The 24,155-nt window shown below is 42.3% G+C and overlaps 1 protein-coding gene across 2 annotated transcripts in view; it reads left to right on the forward strand.

Annotated features, from left to right (window-relative positions):
* Positions 1-24,155, forward strand: part of ENPP3 (ectonucleotide pyrophosphatase/phosphodiesterase 3) — a 709,815-nt gene that overhangs the window by 431,759 nt on the left and 253,901 nt on the right. For both annotated transcript variants that reach the window (XM_069235161.1, XM_069235162.1), the window contains exons 16-17: positions 6,557-6,684; positions 10,139-10,205. In XM_069235161.1, coding sequence (XP_069091262.1) covers positions 6,557-6,684; positions 10,139-10,205 — 195 coding nt within the window. The remainder of the gene's footprint in view (positions 1-6,556; positions 6,685-10,138; positions 10,206-24,155) is intronic.

A 24,155-nucleotide genomic window follows, 5' to 3' on the forward strand; every position in this document is an offset into this window, starting at 1 on the left:
GTTTGCGCCGAATGTGCATCAAAACTTTTGACAAACATTCGGCGCAAACTGTGCACCATATTTAAACTTTGATGCCTGAGCCCGCAGACGTCAAAATTCCTCCATGTGCACCATTTTTTGGATGCGGGAAACTGCCTTGCGTTAATGACATGCAAGGTAGGCGTTCCCGCCCCAAAAATGACTTTAAGGCCTGTGCGCCTTATTTATATTCCAGCGTCATTTTGACGCACAGGAAGGGGCGGGCCTTAAAAAAGGGCGCACAGCCTGATGTGCGACATTTTTTAACGCCTGGGTCAGGGCAGGCATTAAGGGACCTGTGGGTTCACTACCATGGTCTCTCACAATGGAAGGAGTCCAGAGGTGCCCTTCCCTGTCCTCAGGGACACCCCCTGCCACCCTCGCCCACCCCTGGAGGACACCCATCGAAATGGGGATGGGGGGGACCCATCCCAGGTAAGTACAGGTAAGTTGAGGTAAGTATTTTTTTTTTTTTTTTTAAAGTGGCATGGGGGGCCTAATTTGGGCCCCCCTACATGCCACTGTGCCCAATGACCATGCCCAGAGGACAGAAGTCCCCTGGGCATGGCCATTGGGCAAACAGGCATGACTCCTGTCTTTGCTAAGACATTCAAAGGAGTCATTTCAGTGGGGGTTGTGCGTCAAAAAATGGCGCAAGTCCGGTTTGAGGCATGATTTTTGCCTCAAACCTGACTTGCACCATTTTTTGACGCACAACCCCCATTTTCCCCTATGCTGGCGCTGCCTGGTTTAAGTCTTTTTTTTTTACTCAGACCAGTCCGCAGCGCCAGCTAATGTAATTCCTTAAATAAGGCGCCCGCATGGCGTTAGCTGGCGGTAAAATTTTTGAAGCAAACCAGCGTCGGCGCTGGTTTGCGTCAAAAAGTATAAATATGGGCCCTAGTATTAAAGGTATTCCTCGTGTTACACAGACAGTACAGCCACCAGACAGCAAAGCTATCACTCCATACACAAAGATCTTAAATATTAATGCCATATGCATAAGAATTCTCCTTCAGGTTATAAAGATGTTGTAGGCTCGCGCTTTGGAGAGCAAAGCTACGTTTTGGGTATGTATGTCTTGTAAGATCTGGCATCTGAAAGCACGGAGGGACAGGCATCCAAAAGCATTTTCGAAAAAATGTAGTAATAATTACCTCATACTGAACAGAGTGTGTGTGTCTGGCCTGTTACATGAATGAAAAATGATGTTCCTCCAACATGCATATTTTCAGCTATTATTAGTGACATGAAAACGAGGAATGATTACAAAGATCTAAAAAATTAGACATTGTCAAAACGTTAACAGCCTATAGCATTCAATAAATGAAACCTGAGGGCAAGCAGTGAGCACGAACAGGACTCTGCCTGAAATCTTTCTTCTCATTAAGTCTGCGGTGCCTCATTAAAGTTGGAGTCAAATACTTTTACTAATGGTGAAGTCATTTCAAGTTGGTAACGAGCATGTGGAACTAGAGAGGCGTAGCAAGCGACATTCTCTAGCTACACTCACAAAACATGGATTTTGATTTTTTAGGCCCATTGTCAGAACAGTTATGCTATGCACTGGTAATCATAGACAATTTAACCCCATAGGTCGAAGTCCAATTTTTTAAGAACCTACCGTTGATGTAGTCATCAATTTTCTACTTGACATTTTGTTAAAAATTACGTTCTTTCAGATACTGGTTCAATTTACTTAGCACACTATGAGGGACTTTTTAGGAGAGCATGCTTCTTCATATCAACTCTAGATCAAGAAACTGATCAAAAGATTCATTTGTATTTCGGTAGAATGTGTACACAATGCTTTTGGGAATGAAAAAGATGACCTGATGGCAGTGTTGAAGTTATTTTGGACCTACAGAGCAACTTCCCATATTTCCACTGAGCGGTCTCCTTTTGAGTTGATACACAGGAGAGTCTTCAAGATTGCAAACCAATTGATTGCATACTTATATATTTAAAGATACTTTTTTACCTAAAGAATGAGAAAAAGGCCTCAAGTGTGAATGATATGAGAACGAATCAGTGAATGTTGCTAATAGATCTAGCTTTCTTCTGCTGATTGTGATTGAGCTGATCAGAATTAAAGAGTGAATTTTTGTTAAAGATGTTTGTTGTAATTGTGTGACTCAGTATGTGTGTTGGTTGGAAGTGCAAGGCAGCTCTGTGATGGTTGAAGGAGATAGGGGTGGCATAATGGAAGTCAAGCTAAGGTACAAAGAATCTGTCTGTTATCAATGTTCCCACATGATGTTTCTGTTTTAGAAGAACCTGTTTGTTCTGAGGACCATTCTCCTGTGGTTTCCAAGCAGTGTATCCCTTTCATAGGCACGAACAGTGCTTAAATTGGTGTACATTCTTGACACAGCAATTGGCCTTATGTATCCCTGCCTCAATTGTTTCAGAGACTAATTGAGTATTCTTGTACACATTGTGGGATTATTGTTATTCCTGAAGTCATTTTAGTTTATAGTTCTGAGAAATTGAGTTGTGGGTTTAGTGGGGTGTGAGCCTTGGTCAAGCAACATCCACAATCCCTGGCAGGTTGAACTACGTAAAATTATTAAATTGCCCTGTGCTTATTCTGGATAGCAATGTGTAGAAACATTATGCAGCACTCAAAAAGTAATAGCGTGAAAACACAGCACTAGAAAATTGCACACCAATTTACAAAAACAGAGTAAATTTTAATCAATTATTTGACACCAAAACAACAAAAACCCAGCTGGGAGAACCGAAATTATGAATTGTAATTTTTTTTAGCGAAAACTAGTGTCTAAAAAGATCAAAGCGCCACATGCGGACATCTAGTCGTGTGAAACTGGGTCAAAGTAGAAAAATATGGCTGACCACAATAGAGCACAGTTCAGATACAAGGAGCAGGTTAGGCCTATTTGGTGCTTACCTTTGGACTTAGAAACATTTTCAAGAAAAGTGTTCTGAGAAGATAGAGTTCAGTGGGACAAGGCTGCAGGTGATGTCTGAGGAAAGAGCGTCATCGTCGGGGAGCCTCTGGACTAAGTTACGGTGAAGATTTCTACTTCTGGACTTAGTCACTTTTTTGGACGCCGAAAATATCTATGGGATGAGGCAGGAGGCTGTAGCTGAAGACAGTTCCAGGACGTCAGGCACCCCTTTGACAATGGACTGCTGAATATGTTTGGCAGTTACAGAGAAGAATGTAGCTGGAGCAGGTCAAAGTTGAGATGACTGCGATGCAGCTTGGGTTGATTGACAAGCAGGTTTGTCTCATTCTTCCCTCTGTTCTCAGAGCAGTTTTTAGCCAAACATTTTCCAAGTCCCAGGTTTTGAATTTTGGCTATCTGGGCACCTTTGGCACCACAACCACCAAGGGTCTAGGACTGATGGCACACCACTTGGGGTTTCAGGAATCACTCTGGCTGAGTCCAGGTGTGGGTTAAAGATGGTGGGAGCCTTTTATGTCCCTGTGGCTCTAAACAGGAGACCGGCAAACTAGACCTTGGAGTCACTCTGGTAGTCCTGGCTTAAGGTGAAGGTTCAGAGCTCAAACAGCAGGGCTGGCATATGAGGTTTCTAGGCAGGCTCATGGCAGCAAAGCTGTCCAGGTGGAGCAAAGCTGCCCTATAGAGTACACAACAGGCCACAACAGTAGGCGGTCATCTGAGAGTCAGAAAGTCAATTAAAGAGGGGTTTGAGGGTTCTGTTTTTATACCTGGTGTCTCCTTTGAAGTTCGGAGAAGTTTCTAGAGGTTTCTCTTTGAGGTGCCTGGAATTCCCTGATTCATCTCCCCTGGCTCCAAGCTGACTGCAGAGACAATGGTGGGTGACAAGCCCATTGTGTGAAGGCAGACCACAGCCTATTCTTTTGCACGTGGGCTGTGCCCACTCTGCTCCCAACCCCCATCCTACCAGCAGATGGCCCATGGAGGCACACCTAATCCCTCTTTTGTGTGACTGCCTGGGATGAATTCACAAAGTCTAACTGTCAGTTACACCCAGTCATGTGACCTAAGACAGGCTGCAGGCACCAAAAGGCCAAGGGCAGGAAAATATAAACTTTTGAAAAGTTACAATTTCAAAACTGTAATTTAAAATCTGACTTTCCCATTAAATAGGATTTTTCATTACAATTTCATAAATATCAAACATGAAATGCTTACCTGGTCCCAATCAAATGGTAATATTTATTAAATGTAATAAGGCAACTCAATGCTATCCTATGGGACAGATAGACCTCACAGTAGTGAAAAACAAATGTAGGAGTTTTTCTCACTAGGATCTATAAAAGTACATGTTCAACCTTTTAAATACAATGCACCCTGCCATATGGGGTACCTAGGGTCTTCCTTAGGTGTAATGTATATGCAATAAAAGGGGAGTTTAAGGCTTGAAAAGGGGATTATACCGCCAAATAGAAATGGCAGTTTAAAACTGCATTTAGGCTGCAATGGCAGCTCTGGGTCTACATAAGCCCTGTGGCTACTTAAGTGGGTGGCACAATAAGTGCTGCAGACTCATTAGTAGCATTTAATTTACAGGCCCTAGCATACAGTATACTATTCTACCAGGGACTTCTATAAGTAAACTAAATATGCCAATCATGTGTAAACAAACTTAACCATGTTTAAGAGAGCGAGCACAAGCACTTTAGCACTGGTCAGCAGTCCTAACAACAACTAATTTTAGCCAAAAAATTGAGGTTTGTAGGCAAAGAGTTTGGGAGAAGACCACCCTAATCTTCATATGTCAAAATAGTTTTTCATGCAGTATTTCTTTCTTATTTTTATGTTATTGTATGTATTTGCTTTGTGTTGACATAGAATTGTTTAAAGGGGAGTTGTGTGGTGACAGAAATCAACAGTAATGTATTCAGATTTTGGAAATCTATGATGGCATTGGGGTACCAAAGGGCAAGCCGTGAGCACACTGGGCAAGATGTAGCAAATTCCGAATTTGTGATTCGGATGCAGAACAGTGTCTCAGACACCGTCTGTGAATCGCAATGGGGTCGCAAAGACCCACCTCATTAATATTAATGAGGTGGGTCGAATTTTGCGACCCCATTGCGATTCCCTGCACTCACAGGGATAGTGGCCTGCTGGAGACAGCAGACTTCCATGTCTGTGACTGTTTTTTAAATAAAGCAGTTTTTTTTTTTTGATTGCAGTCTGTTTTCCTTAAAGGAAAACGAGTTGCAATACAAAAAAATTACGAAACCATTTGGTTTCGGTTTTTCAGAGCAGGCAGTGGTCCATTGGACCACTGCCTGCTCTGAAAAAACATTTATGGCAACATTCACAAAGGGGAAGGGGTCCCCTGGGGACCCCTTCCCTTTTGCGAATGGGTTACCACCAGTGTGACACTGGTGGTAACTGCGAATTGCTTTGCGACCGCGTTCGCGGTCACGAAGCAATTCTGCATCGCGGTGTGAGTCGCAAATAGGAAGGGGAACACCCCTTCCTAATTGCGAGTCGCATTCCCATTTCGCGAGCTGGTACTGACTCGCAAAATGGGAATGTGCACTGCGATGTGCGTTTTGCATGGCGCAAACTGCGATTTTCGCAGTTTGCGCCATACAAAACGCTTGCTACATCTGGCCCACTGTTGGGATTCTGCCTAATGTGGTGCTTTTCTCCTGTCCAGCTCTGCTTCATTATAAGTTTAGTTAACTGCTTTTTACTAGAAGTGTAGTAGAGTCATTCTCCCCTCTTATAATGCATAGATGCTTACAATAACTAGGTATGGGTGGGCATAACTTGTGTCATTCTCACTAGTGTAGTTACTCGTAATTACCGTAATCCAGCATTTAGTGCCTTTTTCTTAGTGCAAAATGCACCCTTGCATAAACATTGGGCCAGAGGATGCATTTTGTGCCAAGAAAATATCACTAAATGCTACTGGACATGAACAGCAGTAGCCAGCAGCTGCTCGCTCCTCTCAAGTAGTTTGTTGCTCGTCTGTTCCTGCAGTAGGATTTTTGCCCCAAATTACTCTTAATTACTCTGGCTGGTGTAATCGCGTAATTTTGGTAACTTCGCATCACAAGAATGATGTGTAATTGCTAAAATTACTCCAGTGTAATTAAAACTTGCCCAAGCCTAGTTACAGTCGAAATGAAAATAGCATTGTTACTCTACTATACTAACCTATTACTTTTGAGTTGCAACATCACAATGCCTGGGGTCAGAGGCAGCAGTTACTGACTAGAATTATAATAGAAACTTCATGAAATGAAAACGAGTTTTTCATCTCTAGTTCTGAATTTTTATTTCTGAAAATTCACTTTCATGAAAAGAGACACGAATTGCAACTCGTAGAATTGTTACATTGCTTTTCATGCTCATTCTCTCATATATTTATGTGTAGAACAAGTACTCCTTTTCATATGTGTAAAAGCTACACACGCATTCGCGCACACATACAGTCACACAGTGTAACCCATAACCCCTGAGACAACGGTGAGTGTTTGACACGTGAGTTGTTGCTGGTTTGCACTTATTGAGGTTATCTTTCCAAACCTAACCAGCTGTGCTTTGTTTACTTATTTTAGTGCCGGAAACCAAACCAGCATTTCACACCCTACTTGACTCCAGACCTACCCAAGCGATTTCACTATGCCAACAACATACGCATCGATAAGGTTCATCTCTATGTTGACAGGCAGTGGTTGGCTGTGAGGTAAAGTACCACTGTTTCACATTCATCTGTGCTGGCTAGTACATTTCGCTGTGCAGGCACTTTTCCTCTAAACAGTAAAATACACCATCATCTTTCCTTTATATAATTTAGTTCTAAAACCAGATAGGGTTTAAATATTTGAGTGTCCCACCCGCCTGCTACGTGCATGTCTGATGAAAAATCAAAGCTCTGGATACAAATAGGATACAGCTGACTGGTGTGGAAGAAACAGTAATACCCAAAAGCCTAAATGAATCAATATAGCATAGACACATTGTCTAAAAGACGTGCTCATTTATTGTAGGGAGCAATAAAGACATTTGTGCTGGTTTGTTTTCTGCACAATTCACAGTTAAAGGCAAATATATGGATTAATGCAAGCAAATAGTACTTACAGTACTTTAGGAATGTGTTATTTATACATTTTTCATATTTTCCATTACCGCTTACCACCAGATAAAAGCTGGGATAAAGCACGCAAATAAACCCACCGCAACCACAATTTGCGTGCAACGCTAATATGCTTTTACTGTTCAACCTGGGACAAATTGACATTTGGCAAGCTGGAAAGCCTGATTTACAAAACAAATTGTAAATCTCCACTAGTTTGTTTACTGTTTCACAGGTGTGCAGATTTCAGAATTTTAAGAATTCATAAATGTTTCCGAGAATAATCCTGGTAAACGTTTGTGCACCCATTTACGATGATTTACATCCATCCAGATGTTACAGAAAAGCTACCCGTCTTCCTCTTTATAAATAGTCGGATGCTGGTTGGATTGCTTAGACAAAAAAAGCTTTATTCACGTCAGTAGCAAACCAAGCAAAGCAGGGGTGTAACTTTGTCAGTGAGATTCAGGGTGTACGCATCTGAAATTTCCCGTTTACAGAAGCAGTGTGCAGCAGGGTGAATGGGTAAGATGGCCAAGGTTCTGTCTGGACTCTTTCGATGAAGACCATGGTCAGTGCTGATTTGCATTAGATGGGCCTCTGGGGCCTATTTAGAGCTGGGCAGGCAAGTACTCTGTTGCAATGGTGATGGATAGAATCCTTGTTGGTCATACTCAATAGCCGCCTGCCTGATTTTCCATGGCAGGCAGGCTGCAAGTTTTATGCTGACGGAGTAAACTTTACTCTGTTGGTGTAAAACCTTATGCAGTGGTAGTAGGTGCTGTCAGAGGTAACCCATGTGACTGTCTCTCTTATTTAGAGTAGGCAGTTGGATGGCTTTTTTTCAGCGTCCATCACCGCCAGTTATCTCCTGGCAGTGAGGAACAGGACAATAATAGTAAAATAACTTCCGCATCCTGGGAAAAAACTTCGATATTGTAGGGATCATTAGCTTTTCTTATTTATAAAAACAAAGCCCCACTTTTGGATTTTTTTGGGGAGAAATAAAAAAAATCTTTGGAAAAGTTTGATGACCAGCCACCATGTGTGATGGAGTCATCCATCAAATCTTCCTATATTTAAAGTAACCACCATGACAGCAGTTCCTGTCAATTTATAGAGTTGTCTTCTGGCAGCGTTAAGGCAGGGTGCCAACGTAGGGCTCTTCGCCACTGGATCTGCCTTTACTCAGTCTACCAAAGCCTGAATCAGTTCCTCTGTCTAGATTGGCACAGTAGGCGAGAAATGACAGATTGGAATGCTACCCAGAGGGATTGCTATTTGTTAGACTATTTATAGGTATTTGTCCCATCACTATTTGGGTGTTTGAGTGCAAGTAGTATACCTAAAAACATGACATTGGTGCAGCTTTCTAAGCCTACTACTGCCAATGTTTGTGAGCCCCAAAAACTAGTAAATATACATTCCTTTAAGGAGTACTTTTATTGATGCAGATTTCCTACTTTTTGTGGTAAACCAGCCACTATATACAATTAAGTTTTTCATCCAAAAACTTAACGAGTTTCAACCTCTTAGTGAAATTAGGACGACAGGAAAAGCTGACGCAGACATAGCAGACCTGACTCAGGACTTCCAAACCAAACTACCAAGCCAAGCATGCATTTTTTTGTGGTGTGTTGCACCCTAAACACCCCCTGAAGCTACACCCCTGATTAGTAAAGCAGAATTCCTTAATGCTCTTTAAATGAGAGACTAGGACGTAACCTCTCTTCAGGCTGCTCATGTGTTTTTGGGAAGCATCAATGTTTGTGTCTCGAAGTTTGCCTTGACCTATCATTGTGGACAGGGCGGGACTTGCAACTTTAAGTAGCTATTGAAATTGTTTCCATACTCATATTAGAACAAAGGTAGCACAGCAAGTGATGGCGCCTCTGTGGACTAATGCATCCAGTCAATGAATATGTGTTTGGCTTTGACCATGTTCAATCCTAGTGAGCCCACTTAGCCTTTCAACCATCTGAGATTTCTAAAATGACTATCATCAAGTTGGATAACATTAAACATCTGTAATTCAGTGCCAAAGGTTGACCGTGTAAAAAATCTCAAAACGCCTTTGTTTTAAAGATGACCATAACTGCTTGCCTTTTCTCTCTCGTGTAACTTTTAGGAGTTTGCTAATTCTTTTACAGCAGCATTTCATAAAATATATTGGCTACAAAGCCATAGATTTTGCACCTGAAGAGAAACTAATGAAAAAACACCAAATCGTGTATCTGTGCCCTTTGGAGTAATTTCAGGGCAGGTTCTGTCAAGTAGTCCTCTGCCAACCCGGTTCATCGAGCCCAATCTCCATCGGCATGTTGCCCAGCCTTTCAGGATTTCTCCATACTTCCCATAACAGCCCTTCAGTCTTGCTTGTAGGCAGCTCCTGTTCTTAGCTTCGGCCCTCTCTTTCAGTGCCGTATCTTTAGTCCCGATATGATGCATTATTCAATTTATTTTCTTTCCTTCTAGACCACCCGGCTTTTGAGCTAGGAAAACGAAGACCTTTCTGGGCTAAAAAAGGTGCAAAATTATGCTCGACGAATGTGCGAAATCTCAGAAGCATTAGCTTTATCAGGATAGGCAACTGGGTATGTGTTCATTTTCCTGAACACAGCCAGACATTTATAATTACTACAACTGGACATTATTCTGCATTATGGCACCCTTTAGGAACTCACAAACCGCACCATGTTGAAATGCTGAATCAAAGCACTTTGCCAGCTGCCCTAAAAACACTGGATGAAATCCCAAAAGATTTAACTAAGTGAGGCCAATTTATCCATAGAACGAAACGGTCTTCAATGCACTGTTTTTTAAGTTTGTGTGTTATTTGTCAGACAAAACCAGGAAAGCTTGCAAACGTAAATAAAAGGAGCTTCTCTGTGTCTCTTAATTCTTCTTGCAGCAGCTAAAATATCTTTTCTACTTTGTGCAATCACCCCTAGCTAGTGTGAATACTAATATTTTAATAGGGTCAATAGTGTATATGTACAAGATGTCCAGTTCACCAACCAAAATTTTATTAAGGATACATTTTTTTCTCGCTCCCTCCCTCTAGGGATAAATCGTATACGTTCTGTGGTGGAGGCAACCATGGCTACGACAATGAATTCAAAAGTATGGAGGTAAGTTGTTTGTATATTGATGACTCAATGTATTCAAGGACACATTTATGAAAAGTGACGTTGCACCTAGTGCAGAGCCACTTTTCTTGTGCCCCTTGGCGTTTTTACGGCCCCTAGCGTCAGGACACCCCCCTTAATGTGGCACAAGGGGTTACAAAGAGTGCCACTCTGTAAATATGGTGTGGTGTTTTTCTCCTTCCAGCTCCACATTAGCATAAAACAATGACATTAATATGGCGTTGGAGCGGCGCAAGACCAGCATAAATCTGGCCTACAGTGTTTCAGCTTAGCGAGTATTTTGAACAATGGAAAAGTAGGTCCATATTTGTTGGAAATGGCCTTACTGCAGGGCCATCCCCAGACTTTTTGCCGTCCTCCTTCTCTTTCTCTGACCTCATTTTTGCTGGCTTTAGGACTGTGCGCACTTTACCACTGCTAATCAGTGCTAAAGTGCATATGCTCTCTCCCTAAAACATGGTGACATTGGCTCATACCCAATTGGCTTATTTAATTTACTTGTAAGTCCCTAGTCAAGTGCACTACATGTGCCCAGGGCCTGTAAATTAAATGCTACTAGTAGGCTGCAGCACTAGTTGTGCCACCCACATAATTACTCCCCTAACCACATCTCAGGCCTGCCCCTGCAGTGCCTGTGTGTGCAGTTTCACTGCCACTTCGAATTGGCATTTAAAAGTACTTGCCAAGCCTAAAACACCCCTTTTTCTACATATAAGACACCTAAGATATGCCCTAGGTAACCCACAGTGCTGTGTAGGCAAAAGGCAAGACATGTACCTGTGTAGTTTACATGTCATAGTAGTGTAAAACTCCTAAATTCGTTTGTACACTGCTGTGAGGCCTGCTCCATTCATAGGCTGACATTGGGGCTGCCCTCATTCATTGTTGAGTGGTAGCTGCTGATCTGAAAGGAGTAGGAAGGTCATAATTAGTATGGCCAGAATGGTGATACAAAGTCCTGCTGACTGGTGAAGGTGGATTTTATATTACTATTTTAGAAATGCTATTTTTAGAAAGTGAGAATTTCTCTACACTTAAATCCTTCTGTGCCTTCCAATCCACATCCGGCTAGGTTTAGTTGACAGCTCCCTTGTGCATTCACTCAGACACACACCAAACACAAGATACTCAGCCTCACTTGCATACATCTGCATTTTGAATGGGTCTTCCTGGGATGGGAGGCTGAAAGGCTTGACACTTGCATGTCAAAGGAAAGTGGCCTGGCCTCACACAAAGGACTGCCACACCCCCTACTGGGACCCTGGCAGACAGGATGGAACTGAAAGGGGACCTTGTGCACTTCTGAGCCTCTCTTTTAAGTCTCCCCCACTTCAAAGGCACATTTAGGTATTTAAGCAGGGTCTCTGACCCTACCAACTTAGACACTTCTGAGGTAGACACTCTACCTGACAAGACACTTCCTGGAGAAGAGAACCTGAACCAGAACCTGCATCCTGCCATGAAGATCTGCCTGGCTGGTCAAAGGACTGACCTGCTGTTTTCTGTGAATGGCTGCTGCCTTGCTGGTGCCCTGCTGCCTTGCTGCTCTCTGGCTGTGGTGAAGAAGTGCTCTCCAAGGGCTTAGATAGAGTTTTCCTCTGTTCCCTGAAGTCTCAGGACCAAAAAGACTTCACCTCTACAAGAAGAACTCCTTGTGTGGCGAAATTCGACGCACAGCCTGCCAGAAATAATGCACAGCCTGCACTGCAGTGAAAATTTCACCGCATGCCGAAACAGAATGACCCAGCCCGACTTCGCATCAAGAAGATCAACGCAGCACCGGCGTAGCGATGGGAAGTTTGATGCACAGCCTCACTGGATCGATGCACTGCCAAGACAGAACGATGCCGGCCGACTTCCAGAGAGGAATCGACGCAGCGCCTGCTGTGGGGTAGTAAATTTGGCACAGCGACCACCGGATCGAAGCAGCTCCTGTGACTTTGTCCTGTCAGCACCGGAAATCCACGCATCATCCCTGGGGCGTCTGAAAACCCCACAACCCGAAGAGGATCCACGACCGAGCGACGGAAATCGACACACAGCCGCCCCTGCGTGAAAACGAAACAACGCATTGCCGTGTGTGGCCCAAGAAATCTAGGCACACCCCTTTGTTTCCACACTTCTCCTCCTCTGCGGTTGTTTGCGGATATTTTTCACGCAAACCAGGTGCTTTATGCTTGAAAGAGACTTTGTTTGCTTTTAAAAGACTTGACACTTTATATCACTTTTCAGTGATATCTCAACATCTACTTATTGCATTTTAATCGTTTTGACCTGCAACTTATCAGATAAATATTATATATTTTTCTAAACACTGTGTGGTGTATTTTTGAGGTGCTATATTGTGTTATTGTATGATTTATTGCACAAATACCTTACACATTGCCTTCTAAGTTAAGCCTGATTGCTCAGTGCCAAGCTACCAGAAGGTGGGAACAGGATAATTTGGATTGTGTGTGACTTACCCTGACTAGAGTGAGGGTCCTTGTTTGGACATGGGTTAACCTGACTGGCAACCAAAGACCCCATTTCCAACAATATTGTGAATGAGAAACAGGTCTGCTGGAGTTAATTTAGCCTAAAACTGCCAAAGCTCCATCAGGGCAACGAAAAGCTCACAAACCCCACAAAAGTTCAGATTTTCAACATCACTGTGTTGTGTAGAGCCAGACTTTCAAAACATTGCAGGGCTGTGATGTCTATGTTCAGTAACTTGCAAATATAATAATACAAAGAAAAACTCAAAGGTGAAATATGTATTGTAGTGCAGCATTGTGTTTGGCGCAAGCTCCAAATATTTTTTTTTAAAAGCAACAGGAGCAACTGCAGGGCATAAAGAAGTCTGCCTGTGGTTACCGAGAAAACACCCAGAGTGAAGGCCAAAAACTTCAGTGTAGGAGCCAGGAATCTGAAGGGATAACTTCAGGAAATGAGCCTGCACTTAACAGATGAGGTGGAGGAATTCCTCCTTACTGAGGTCAGCAAACTCAAGAACAAACTGTTGGAAAAAAATTCTATTGTGGACTGGAATCATAGCTAAAATACGTGCTGTGGACAAAAATAGGTTTCTCTAAAAGGAGAAATTGAGACCAGTTGAATTGTATTTTGACAATACAAAACTGCATCCTGCACCGTGGCCAGCATATCTTCTGTTCTAGGTAGGTTGGACCCACCTATCCATATTTCTCTGTTTAGATGGCAGAGGTCAATGCACACTACCAGTTCATTCGGCCCACTGTCTTTAGTCACTACTGCGAGTGAAACCCAGGGTGATGATTATACAGGTTTTATATTTTTTCCTTTGCACACTTTCGCCAAATACTTAATCGAATCTTGCTTGACACTCAGTGGAACGATCCTTAGCTTATGTCTCACCGGTACCGTCCCTTCTTTAAGATTGACTGGGAGCTTGAAGCCTTGCAGTTGTCCTAATGACTTATCAAATACCTCTTTTCATTTCTAAATCTTCTAAAAGTCCCTTTTTGGGATGCTTTTCCTATTCCTCGCTCTGATTCAGACTCATTTCTCTCACCAGTTCACCGCCCCTTTCCATAGTAACTTGTGAAGTTTCCCTCATTTAAATAGCAAGTTCAACATATACTGGTGCTGGAAACTCAGATTAGTTTGACCCTTACTTGCACATAGATTTTAAATCTACTTCATTGTCCATGTACTCAATGCTTCCTTTAAAATACTCATGCTACTTAGACTGTTGCTCAGTGTATGCCGTCAGTACATTGTCAGAGGTTTGCAACACCATTCAGGCCATGTACACTCAGTTGTAGTTCTGGATACTTTTGTATTCTTAGCTCTCAATCAGGTCACGCTTCATCCCATTAATCCTCAACTCCTATGAAACATGCTCCATCCTTTCCAATTTACTTCTTCTTCAAACCCATAAACTCGTATTGGCAAGACTAAATTGTTCATAATCTCTAACAAAACATCAGATTCTTTTTTTACAAAACGCACACTTGTTCTCTTCCCTACATTCTTACACATTCCAGTAAAATTTCCCTTGAGACCACATTTACTACATTTCTTAGTAATAGCATGGCATGGGCAGTGCAGGGGCCCTTGTGCAGTGCCCCATCGCGCAGGTCACTGCCCGATTTACGGGCAGTGATCTGCACGGCGGGTGCAGCTGCTCCCGCTGCACAGAGGCATTGATGGTGCCGCCGGTAATGTCCCGGCAATGCCCAGCAGGAAGTTCTTTATGTGGCCGGCAGGGTTCAGGGGGGCTGGCGGTCAGTGAAATGACCGCCAGCATGAACACGGCAGTAAACACCACCGTGTTTATAATAAGAGCCATAGTCTTGAATGGGCAGATCGTATGAACAACTTATTTTTGCAGGCTTATAAATGCAGTAGATAGAGACTTCACTAGTTCGAAATGTCAGAGAGACTTCTGCACAGCTGCACAGGGAAACAAAACTGGTTCTCAGGTCAGGTATGTGTAGAGACTTCTCTCAGGCAATCTGCGCTGAGAGCTACACCTTGAATGAGTACCTTGTTTTTCCTGACAAGTTCCCCACCAACCAAATTGCCATTAGGGAGATTTATTGTAACTGTTAATCTTGCGATGACACAGAATGCAGGAACAACAAAGTCTTCTCTCCAAGTCGCTGTAGAGAATAGGAATGTTTAGTGTGGGTCAGGTGAGTCAAGATACTCATTGCTAATGCTCCAATGACCACTACTATAGTAGGTAAGTTAAATGGTAGTTTGTTATGGACTCTCCACTTGGATCAGTCAGGTCCATCATCCTATCATGCCTACAGCCACCCTTTGTAACCCCCTCCCTGTCCAAAGTAAATATTGTCTGAGCAATGCACAGTACAGTTGATCAAGCACACACTCAACATACTCACACAGATACAAGTGACAGCTCATACCATTCACGCAACATACCACAGCTTATGCCATTCACACATGACAAACACACAACATACATTCAGGACATAACATGATGATAAAACATCCATATTTGAATGCTCTGTTGGAGAGCAGAGAAAGGTCATTGGGAGGTGAACTTTTAAGATAGATCTGGTTATTATCAGCATATTGATGATAAAGTATCTCAGTATTCCCAAGCATAGTCCCAAGTGGCTCCAAAAAAGATTAAACAGTGTTAGTGATAGAATGGGGCCTTGCTCATTGATGGTTGTCATTTATATACAAATTTTGTAGGTTGATAAACTGGAGAAGGGCAGCAGTTGAGTTGTCAACGTTACATAACAATAAACAGCCTTTGTTAGAAAACATTTTTTCTCAATGAGGTGGGCCAAAGAGGTAGTGTTTGCTGATTGAGGAATGACGTTTGTCTCAGAGTCAAATGACCCAATCATCTATTAGGCTTGGGGTTGTGGTCTAGCTGTGGAGAACTGATTAGGAAGCCAGTAGAGGATTTGTGTGTGAATGGAGGCTCAGTGATTACAAAGAAGGTCTTTTTAGTTGGAGAGAGGCAGAGCAGTTTATTAAAATGGGGTGAAACAGAATATCATGGAGTACACTTTGCACAAACAACAAATTTACCAAGGTGGCCCACTAGGGTACAATATGTTTAGCCAGTTCCTTACAAATGCTTCCAGGCACCGCATCCCAAAAGTGGTCTGGAAGGTCTATAATATTAAAGCAGCAAATAATCCAAGATCGCTAAAAAAATGAGGCCAGGTCATCTGAACTTTAATGTATAACTGGAAGGTCAAAAATTGAAGGAAGTAAGGGTTCACCTTGGAGTGTACCTTCACCACAAAAAATTTAGCAATATCTTGGTTCTTGGATATTGAAATTATCTAGAGATGTCTGGGTATTGGTTTGCTAAACTGCTTCAAAAATAAGTTTTGTGTGAATCTTGGATGTATCCAGTAATAATTAAATGTGTGAGGTCTTCCTATGTAAATGTGACTGTTGTAACGTCTTTGGACAGTCATAAACTGAGCCAGATTAGAGGGGGATTGTCTCCATATATTTTTGAGCTATTTTAGGGAATTTCTTTTGTAATACAACTAGGAAGCACAGGGCTTTGGTCGTGTGTTTTGCTTTTCAGAGCAGTGCAGTCCTCATGCCTATCCTTTACACAATCATAATTAGCGATGATGACATTGTTATCTTGTTGAATTCTAATTTAGAGAAGATTCATCCAAGTCCTATTGCAAGAGCATTATTGTTGATATTCAAAGGGCCATATTTACAATCCCCCTAGCTCCATATTTACAAGGCGACGCTAAGCCACTTTGTGCAGCTGAGGGGCGTGCAATGGGTGTGCTGTGGGCGTTCTAACGCAACACCCATTGCTTTTGGCACTGCCCCAGATTTACAAGAAATCGTAAATCTGAGGCAGCGCCAACAACTAATTTCCACCCCAGGGTTGGTGTTAGCATGGCACAATGAGGAGAAATGCTTTTATTTCTTCTTGTTTTTGCTTTTTCTGTGTGTTTCTGCAGCACACACAGAAAGAGCAAAAGGCCATGAATGATTGTCTATGTGCAGGAAGGTGTCCCTTCCTGCACATAAACAATCATTAAATAATGACGATTTGTTCTGCAGCACACATAGTAGTGTCAAATCACCATTGTAGATTGTTTATGTGCAGGAAGAGACACCTTCCGGCACATTAACAATAATTTACTCCAATGCAGACACCCATGCACTATGGTGCAAGAGTGCCTGCATTCGCACTAGGCAGCAGCTAAATATAGCGCCAGCAGTAGGGGAAACACAGGGGAGCACCATATTTTTGTAAATATAATGCATCCCTGTGTTTCAGAACTGATGCAGCGTCACGCTGTCAATTTTGGTGCAGCACCGCACTGCTCCAGTTCCTTATATATCTGGCCCTTAGTGTCTCAAAACCTCACAGTCACCTTTTGTTCTTGCCCAAAAGTTAGACAAGGATCAAAGGCTAACATGAAAATGTTATGAAGATGGTCAGATTAGGGTGGGGTTATCACTGGTCAGTAGAAAATCCTTTTCAATGATTAGGTCCATTAGGAAGGCTTTGGACTGTGTAGGGCTTTGACAGTATTGAAGGATAACTTTCACAAAGGAATTGAGAGAGCAAATAGACAGCTCTGCTAACTATACCTCAATACAAATCAACATCTTAAAGGAAGATGCTGGACTCATAAATTATCAGAATGTTTATAATATTCACAATTCATTCCTCAATAAATGGGTTATTGTCACCTGGTAGTTGAAAGATAATATTTAAACAGACATTTTAGTAATTCAGAGCTGAAACATTCAGAGATGTACATTGAAAGGTGTAGCACTGAGAAACAGGAAGCCTTCTACAGAAAATCATATTCTTATCAATGATGTCTATTATACCACCATGTTTGACTTGATTGTCACAGCATGGAAAGGAATAATGCAGAAGAAGGGTGAGGTCAAGAATATTATGTGAGAAGGCCTTGATTCTGATTTTTGTGACTAGGATATCCAAGCCAAGGTTAATAATGGTGTTATAAATCTCCAAACAATAATTTACTGCTGATCTATACACAGTAGTTGTGCAGCTAAAAACAGAGAAAAGACAAAGTGAGAACCATTTACCATTTTGCAGAATTTCATCAGAGATCTGATGGTTCCTTAGGGCACCTATCCAGAAATAAAGTTACTTCCTCATCCTCAGTCTCCTACTTGTCCAGTGTTTGCCCCAACTTCAATATGACCAGGTGCACTCATGAGCCAGTTTTAGTAGATGTGCATTTCGTTGACATTTTTTGGGAACTGTAGCATTTTCTTTTTACTGCATCTATTAGTCCCTATCAGTGCTCATATGTTTGGCTATCAATATTTTAACCCATATGTAATTTTCTACATTTCCCTTGGATTTTATAATGCACTTCAAATTCTTTTATCATAATATTTTGTTTGCTACTACAGACCTTGACAATATATAGCTTCAAGGAACACAGATGAAGAGATGGAAATGCAGCACATGTCCTGCCTTCCTTGTTATAAAAATGCATTACATTTGAACATTTTGTGAATTTACATTTGTTTTTATATTGCGCTTACTAGCCCTGACCAGGCATTGAAGCACTTTGCGGAGAGTAGCACGCTACTTTGGAACCCAAGAACTATAGTTAAATAGTTAGTATATTAGTAATATGTGCTTCCTTTTTTCCCTGTGGATCAGTTGTGGTAAGTATGTTAAGTTTCTGCTCCCAAGTTCTCATGCCCTTAGTAATGTTTTGAGCAGGGATAAAATAATGGAAGTAGATTACAAAAGGGAGTTGTCAGTTGTTATTGGGAGTAGTGGACATGTGCGTCTGTTAGTTGCATCAATTGGAGAAAGAGGAGAAAGCGTGAATAGGATGTTTGAGAGTTAATAGAAGTCAGAAAGATTTGGGATGAATCAAAGAGGGGAGGGGTGGAGTAAAGTTTGAAGGGAACAGATTTAAAAAAAAAAATGTTTTACCAAATAACTTGTATTAAGATATACGTGTATAGCAAAATACCAACAAATTTAAGTACGTTCTGATATGGTAGCATACATATATATGATACTTAGTAAAGTTTTAGGATCAGACATCAGCCCATCTAAATATACACAACCATTTGTTCATAGAGCAGCAATTTTGACTTGGTCTGATATACACATGTATGTATGGCTAATTATACAACCTGTTTTCCTCCTCTCCCTATATTAATGTTTCTGTTTATAGATGGAAGAATAGTTTCATTTATAAGGACACATGTATAATGTCAACCTCATTTCCATACCTTGACATGCATATTTTGTCATGTCTAAATGTACATGCACTGTCTATATATAAATCTATATATGGACTCAAAATGTTTTTATATATGTAACAAAATGCTTTGTAATGCTCTTAACGGTACCTTGACTTTAATAAAATGTACATACTGTGAAATATATGTGTTTTCATAGAAATAAGCATAATGCCATATCCACACAGTCATCCACTTTATGTTATCTAAATGATATGTATGTATTTATTACATGATGTGACATACATATATATGTAGTGTGAAAAACATAAATTAATTTAAAAGCAAACATTTTTATGTGATGATTTTTTCCATCTTCATCACAACTAAATGAAATATAATATATATATATATATATTGATGTGGATAGATATATATGTGCATACAGGAAAAGACACACCTATATCTAATTATATGTATATACAAATATATATGTATAACATACACATATATAAGCATTATACTTCTTAATGTTGCTGTACAAAGAATAAATCAATATGGGCCTTATTACGACTTTGGCTATTTTTATGGAAGACCGCAGCGGTGGCAGCCACCAAAAGACCGCCATGTTGGCGGTCATCCGACTGCTGTATTAAGAGTCATAGTCACACACTGAAGACCGGCAAAAAACAGCCAAAAATTTGAGCCCACAAGGACACTGGAGGGTGGGAAAGTAGCGGTTCCACCACCAGTACCGCCATCCGAACAAATCCGTCCACCACATAACGAGCCTCAAATCACCACAGCGGTTCCTCCATGGTGGTAAACCATTGGTGGTGCATACCACCACAGTCAGAACCACCACTATCAGAACACAACACCACACTGGACAGTTTGAATACCCCACAACTGACACACACCCGACTCACCTACTCACAGCATTATATTACACACCCCGATAGAACCCACAATCCTTTGCAACTGTCAGGATACTTCAATTCAATTTCCTCAGAAGCAGAAGATAACTCCTCAGTCCCGACCCGAGCTACTCACAACGAATATTAATCCTTCGTCCTGAGTACCCCGGAGGGGGAAAGGGGAATGGGATGGCAGAGAGACTGCCACAGAGTGCCTCTTCACATCTAAGATTGGATACAGCACCTGCAAGAGTCACAGTCGCAATTACTAGGGACATACAACATCAGTTTTTCACTTTCTACTCTCAACACTTTATTCTCTTTAATTCTATTATTTCTTCACTCACCCTGAGTTCTCTGTAGCCTTGCTTCTCTCTATAAATGATAGCTCTTCTTAAAAAATGCTTATTACTGATTCTGGAAGAACTTCTCAACCTTTGTTAGAGATTGGTTTTATGTTGCTACATATATATATATATATATATATAGTTGGTGATAATGCGTTCTTCAAATCAGCCGATGTTATTTAATTTCTCCTGTCTTATTGTGACTTCTGTCAATACTTGTATTTGTAAATGCTTGTTTATTAAAGTTAGTTTCTCCTTTCTCACTTCGACATTTGTTGATAACTTGTATTTGTAAATGCTTGTTTATTACAGTTAGTTTCTCCTTCCTTACTTCGACATCTGTCGATAACTTGTAGTTGTAAATGCTTGTTTATTTAAGTTAGTTTCTCTTTTAAACTCTATTTTGGTTTATTACCATTGAATTTGTAAATGCTTATTTGTTAACAGTTCTTTTCTCCTTTAAACTTGGCCTTCGTTTATCACCTTGACATTTGTAAATACTTGCTCTTTTAAAGTTCGTTTTTTCTTTGACTTTAATATCTTAAACAAGAACCTTGTAAGCATAAGGTTAATTCATACATTAACTCTGTAGCCTTGCCGACTCCCACGGGAACAGTCTACTATCAAACTCTTCAATAACTTTCACATACCCCAAGAGCAGGCAACCAGAGAGAGAGAGCACCCTCACACCATAGGCATACACAGACACCACACTCATCACACACCACACACCAGCACAACTAACAAACAACACACATAACAAGCACACACAAATTACTACAAGCATCCACTCCCCATCAGTCACCGAACACTTCACCCTTAGACACAATCAACACCCCCCATCAACACAACCACAACCATGTCCCCACAAAAATACCCACAGTTCACAGATGACTAGTTGAGGGTCATGGTGGATGAAATTGTCGGGGTAGAGCCACAACTGTTTGGAGCACAGGTCCAACAAATGACGATTGCCAGGAAAATGGAGTTGTGGCAAAGAATCGTAGACAGGGTCAATTCAGTGGGCAACCATCCACGCACAAGGGAGGACATCAGGAAGGGGTGGAATGGCCTACGGGAGAAGGTACGCTCCATGGCATTACAAAACCAGATCATGGTGCACAAGAATGGTGGTGGGCCCCCACCTCCTCCTCCACAGTTCAAATCTTGGGGGGAGAAGGTGTTGGACATCCTGCATCTTGAGGGCCTGACTGGAATACTTGGAGGACTGGACTCGGGTAAGTACCCACAACTTCCATGTCACACAATTGTCATGTCCTGCATGCTTTCTCATCACCCAAATACTCCCCATTTAATTGTATGTCTCACTACACCTCCTACCTAATCACCTAAGGCCCCTCTCCTGCATGCCACACCTCCACCCAAACCATCTGCCCACACAGCCCTTGCCAAAGGCACCGGTAGCATTAGCTAATACTGTCATTATGACTCCCACAATGAACTAGCCCATCTATGTGAAAACCTGGAATGTGCACATTACATCTCTTGCATGTATGACTATTGTATAAGCTACACTAACTAGAAGGTATGACTGAGGTCCCCTACATGGCAATGACAGCAATACAATAGCACAGCACAAGGGTAACCAAGCCTAAACACAGCTACAGCTCTGTTACTAATCCAAATGGCCACTCATCTAGATCTCCAGCCCTGAAATGGACTTAGCATGGTATGGAAAGTAAGTCGGCAGACTCCACGCACATGCACAACATGCAGAAACAGGACATTTAACCGTGCATACTCACATACTGTCCTCCCCCTGGGACACTATGGTGCAATGTCCAGCCATTTTGTGTCACATCTAGCAAGCCTGACTGTTCACTAGGTAACAGTGCTGTACAGTCATGTGAAGTATCAGACAGTACCTGAACCCATCCACAGTGCCAAATGTACAAAACCTGAATGACATCACCCAACATAGAGAATAGAACACATGTCACAGACTAGCATGTACCAGCATCTGTCATTGTCATAGCTGGGAATCATGACAAGACACTGTATGCATCTGACAATGAGATAACCAAATACACTTCCTATATTTAACTGAGTGTCTCACACCATCCACAGATACCCCTACCAGTGCCACCATGGAGAGGATACCACAGACTGCCAGCCCTCCTCTGGATGGAGGCCCCAGTGAGGGCAACACACCTGGATGTCTGGACAGTGATGACCTATCTGGCCCATATGGGATACCTGGTCAGCCTACGACTCCCTACCTCACCCTGCCCACATCACCCCCGTTGCTACAACATCACAGCCAACCCTTTGTCCCCAAACCTGTGTCCCAAGGTCTGTTCAAACTATTATGTGCACAGTACAGTGACTGGAGTTGATCCATGACACCCCAGACAATGAAGGTCCTGCTGACACTGGGAGTGGGCACACCATGCCAAGGGCACAGGCACGTGGTGGCAGGGAGCCAGAGGAGGGGGTCCCAAGGGACTTGACTGACCAGTAAACCATCTCTCATGTCCTGGGAGCAAAGTTCCCAGCACAGGATGGGCCAGATTATCACAATCTTATGGGAAAACCATAGGCTGCAGAGGGAATGCCACCAGAAGGTCATGTGTGGTTCCTCGACACAACGTCAGTCCCCTTCCGCTATCAACCCTACATCTGCCCCCATATACATCAGTGACAGCTAGTAGGACAGAGGCCCTGCCAGGGGAACCACAGGCCTAAGACACCCCTCCCTCTGTTACAGAAGAACTCCCCTGCAAACGTGGACATCCACCCAGATATCTAACTGGAGCAGGTGGGTAGACCAAACCCACTGCCAAGAAGTGAACCTCATCTGATCCGTCTCCCTTGTGTGCCACTGAGACACCCCGATGACTGTTTTGAGACATGACTCAATTTTCCCATGGCACTTGGATACTGGGCCTGTGCAACCAACTGCTGTAGCAGCTACTCTGATGATTCCATCTACCATGACCTCACTCAACACCTTTAAGTCAACTTATGCACCTTATTCTTTTACTTTCATTATTATGGTATGCACAACAAATCAACATTGAACACAGCTACTGTATATGAGTCTTTAATAAAACATCTTTATTTGCCATGCTTGCCAACTGTGGTCTGGTTATGCCCGCCTACATCGAACAGGCAATGTAGTGGACGGCAGTGGGAGGCACCCTCAGCAGGAGACAAACAAATACAGATATGTCCGAGGACAGATGACAGAGAGAGAGAAATCCAGGGCCGCAAAAGACTGTGACAGAGAGTACCATCAGGATGGAAGGCCTGGTGCCACACAATATAAATATGCAAGTCATAGATGGCATCCCCAGTGTAGAATACTTCCAAGCAGCCCCCCCCTGATATTACCACTCATCACCAGTCACAGACTTCTCGCACAAATCATTCACCTCCCATCTGTCATGTACAACCCTCATGTCTGGAATTATTTAGCAATTGATAATGATTATGAATGCCTCAAGCCATAGCTAACAGAGGCACAGATTATAAACTGCAGTCAGTGTGTGAAATGACATGAGTACAGGAGAATGCAGCAAACACAGCTCAGAACTGGTCTGGTCTGTCCATTTGAGAAGTGAATGTAGGTAACAGTAGTGAACACATGTTAGAACTGAACCACTGTTACAGTCCACCTTAAAATCTTTCAGTCAGCTTCCACAACTCACTCATAGGGATAGGACCACATTACACCCCCACTGATAAATCACATCAGGAGGACTATTGTCACCAATCCACCTCTGATTTTGGACATATCCCACTCTACATACCTGTATGTCACTGGAAGTACTGATCGATGAGCTCTGTCCTACAGTCTCCTACACCTTCTTCCTCTGGCTCCTAATCACTTGCCATTTCATCATTTCCAGCCACTGGTCCAGCTGCCTCACCCTCATCAGCTAGCAATGGTATCTGATGTCTCAGGGCTAGATTGTCGAACATGCAGCAGGCAACAATGATTTGGCATATCTTTTGGGACGAGT

Source organism: Pleurodeles waltl, chromosome 5 (assembly GCF_031143425.1).
Source record: "Pleurodeles waltl isolate 20211129_DDA chromosome 5, aPleWal1.hap1.20221129, whole genome shotgun sequence".
In the NCBI taxonomy this organism is placed as follows: domain Eukaryota; kingdom Metazoa; phylum Chordata; class Amphibia; order Caudata; family Salamandridae; genus Pleurodeles; species Pleurodeles waltl.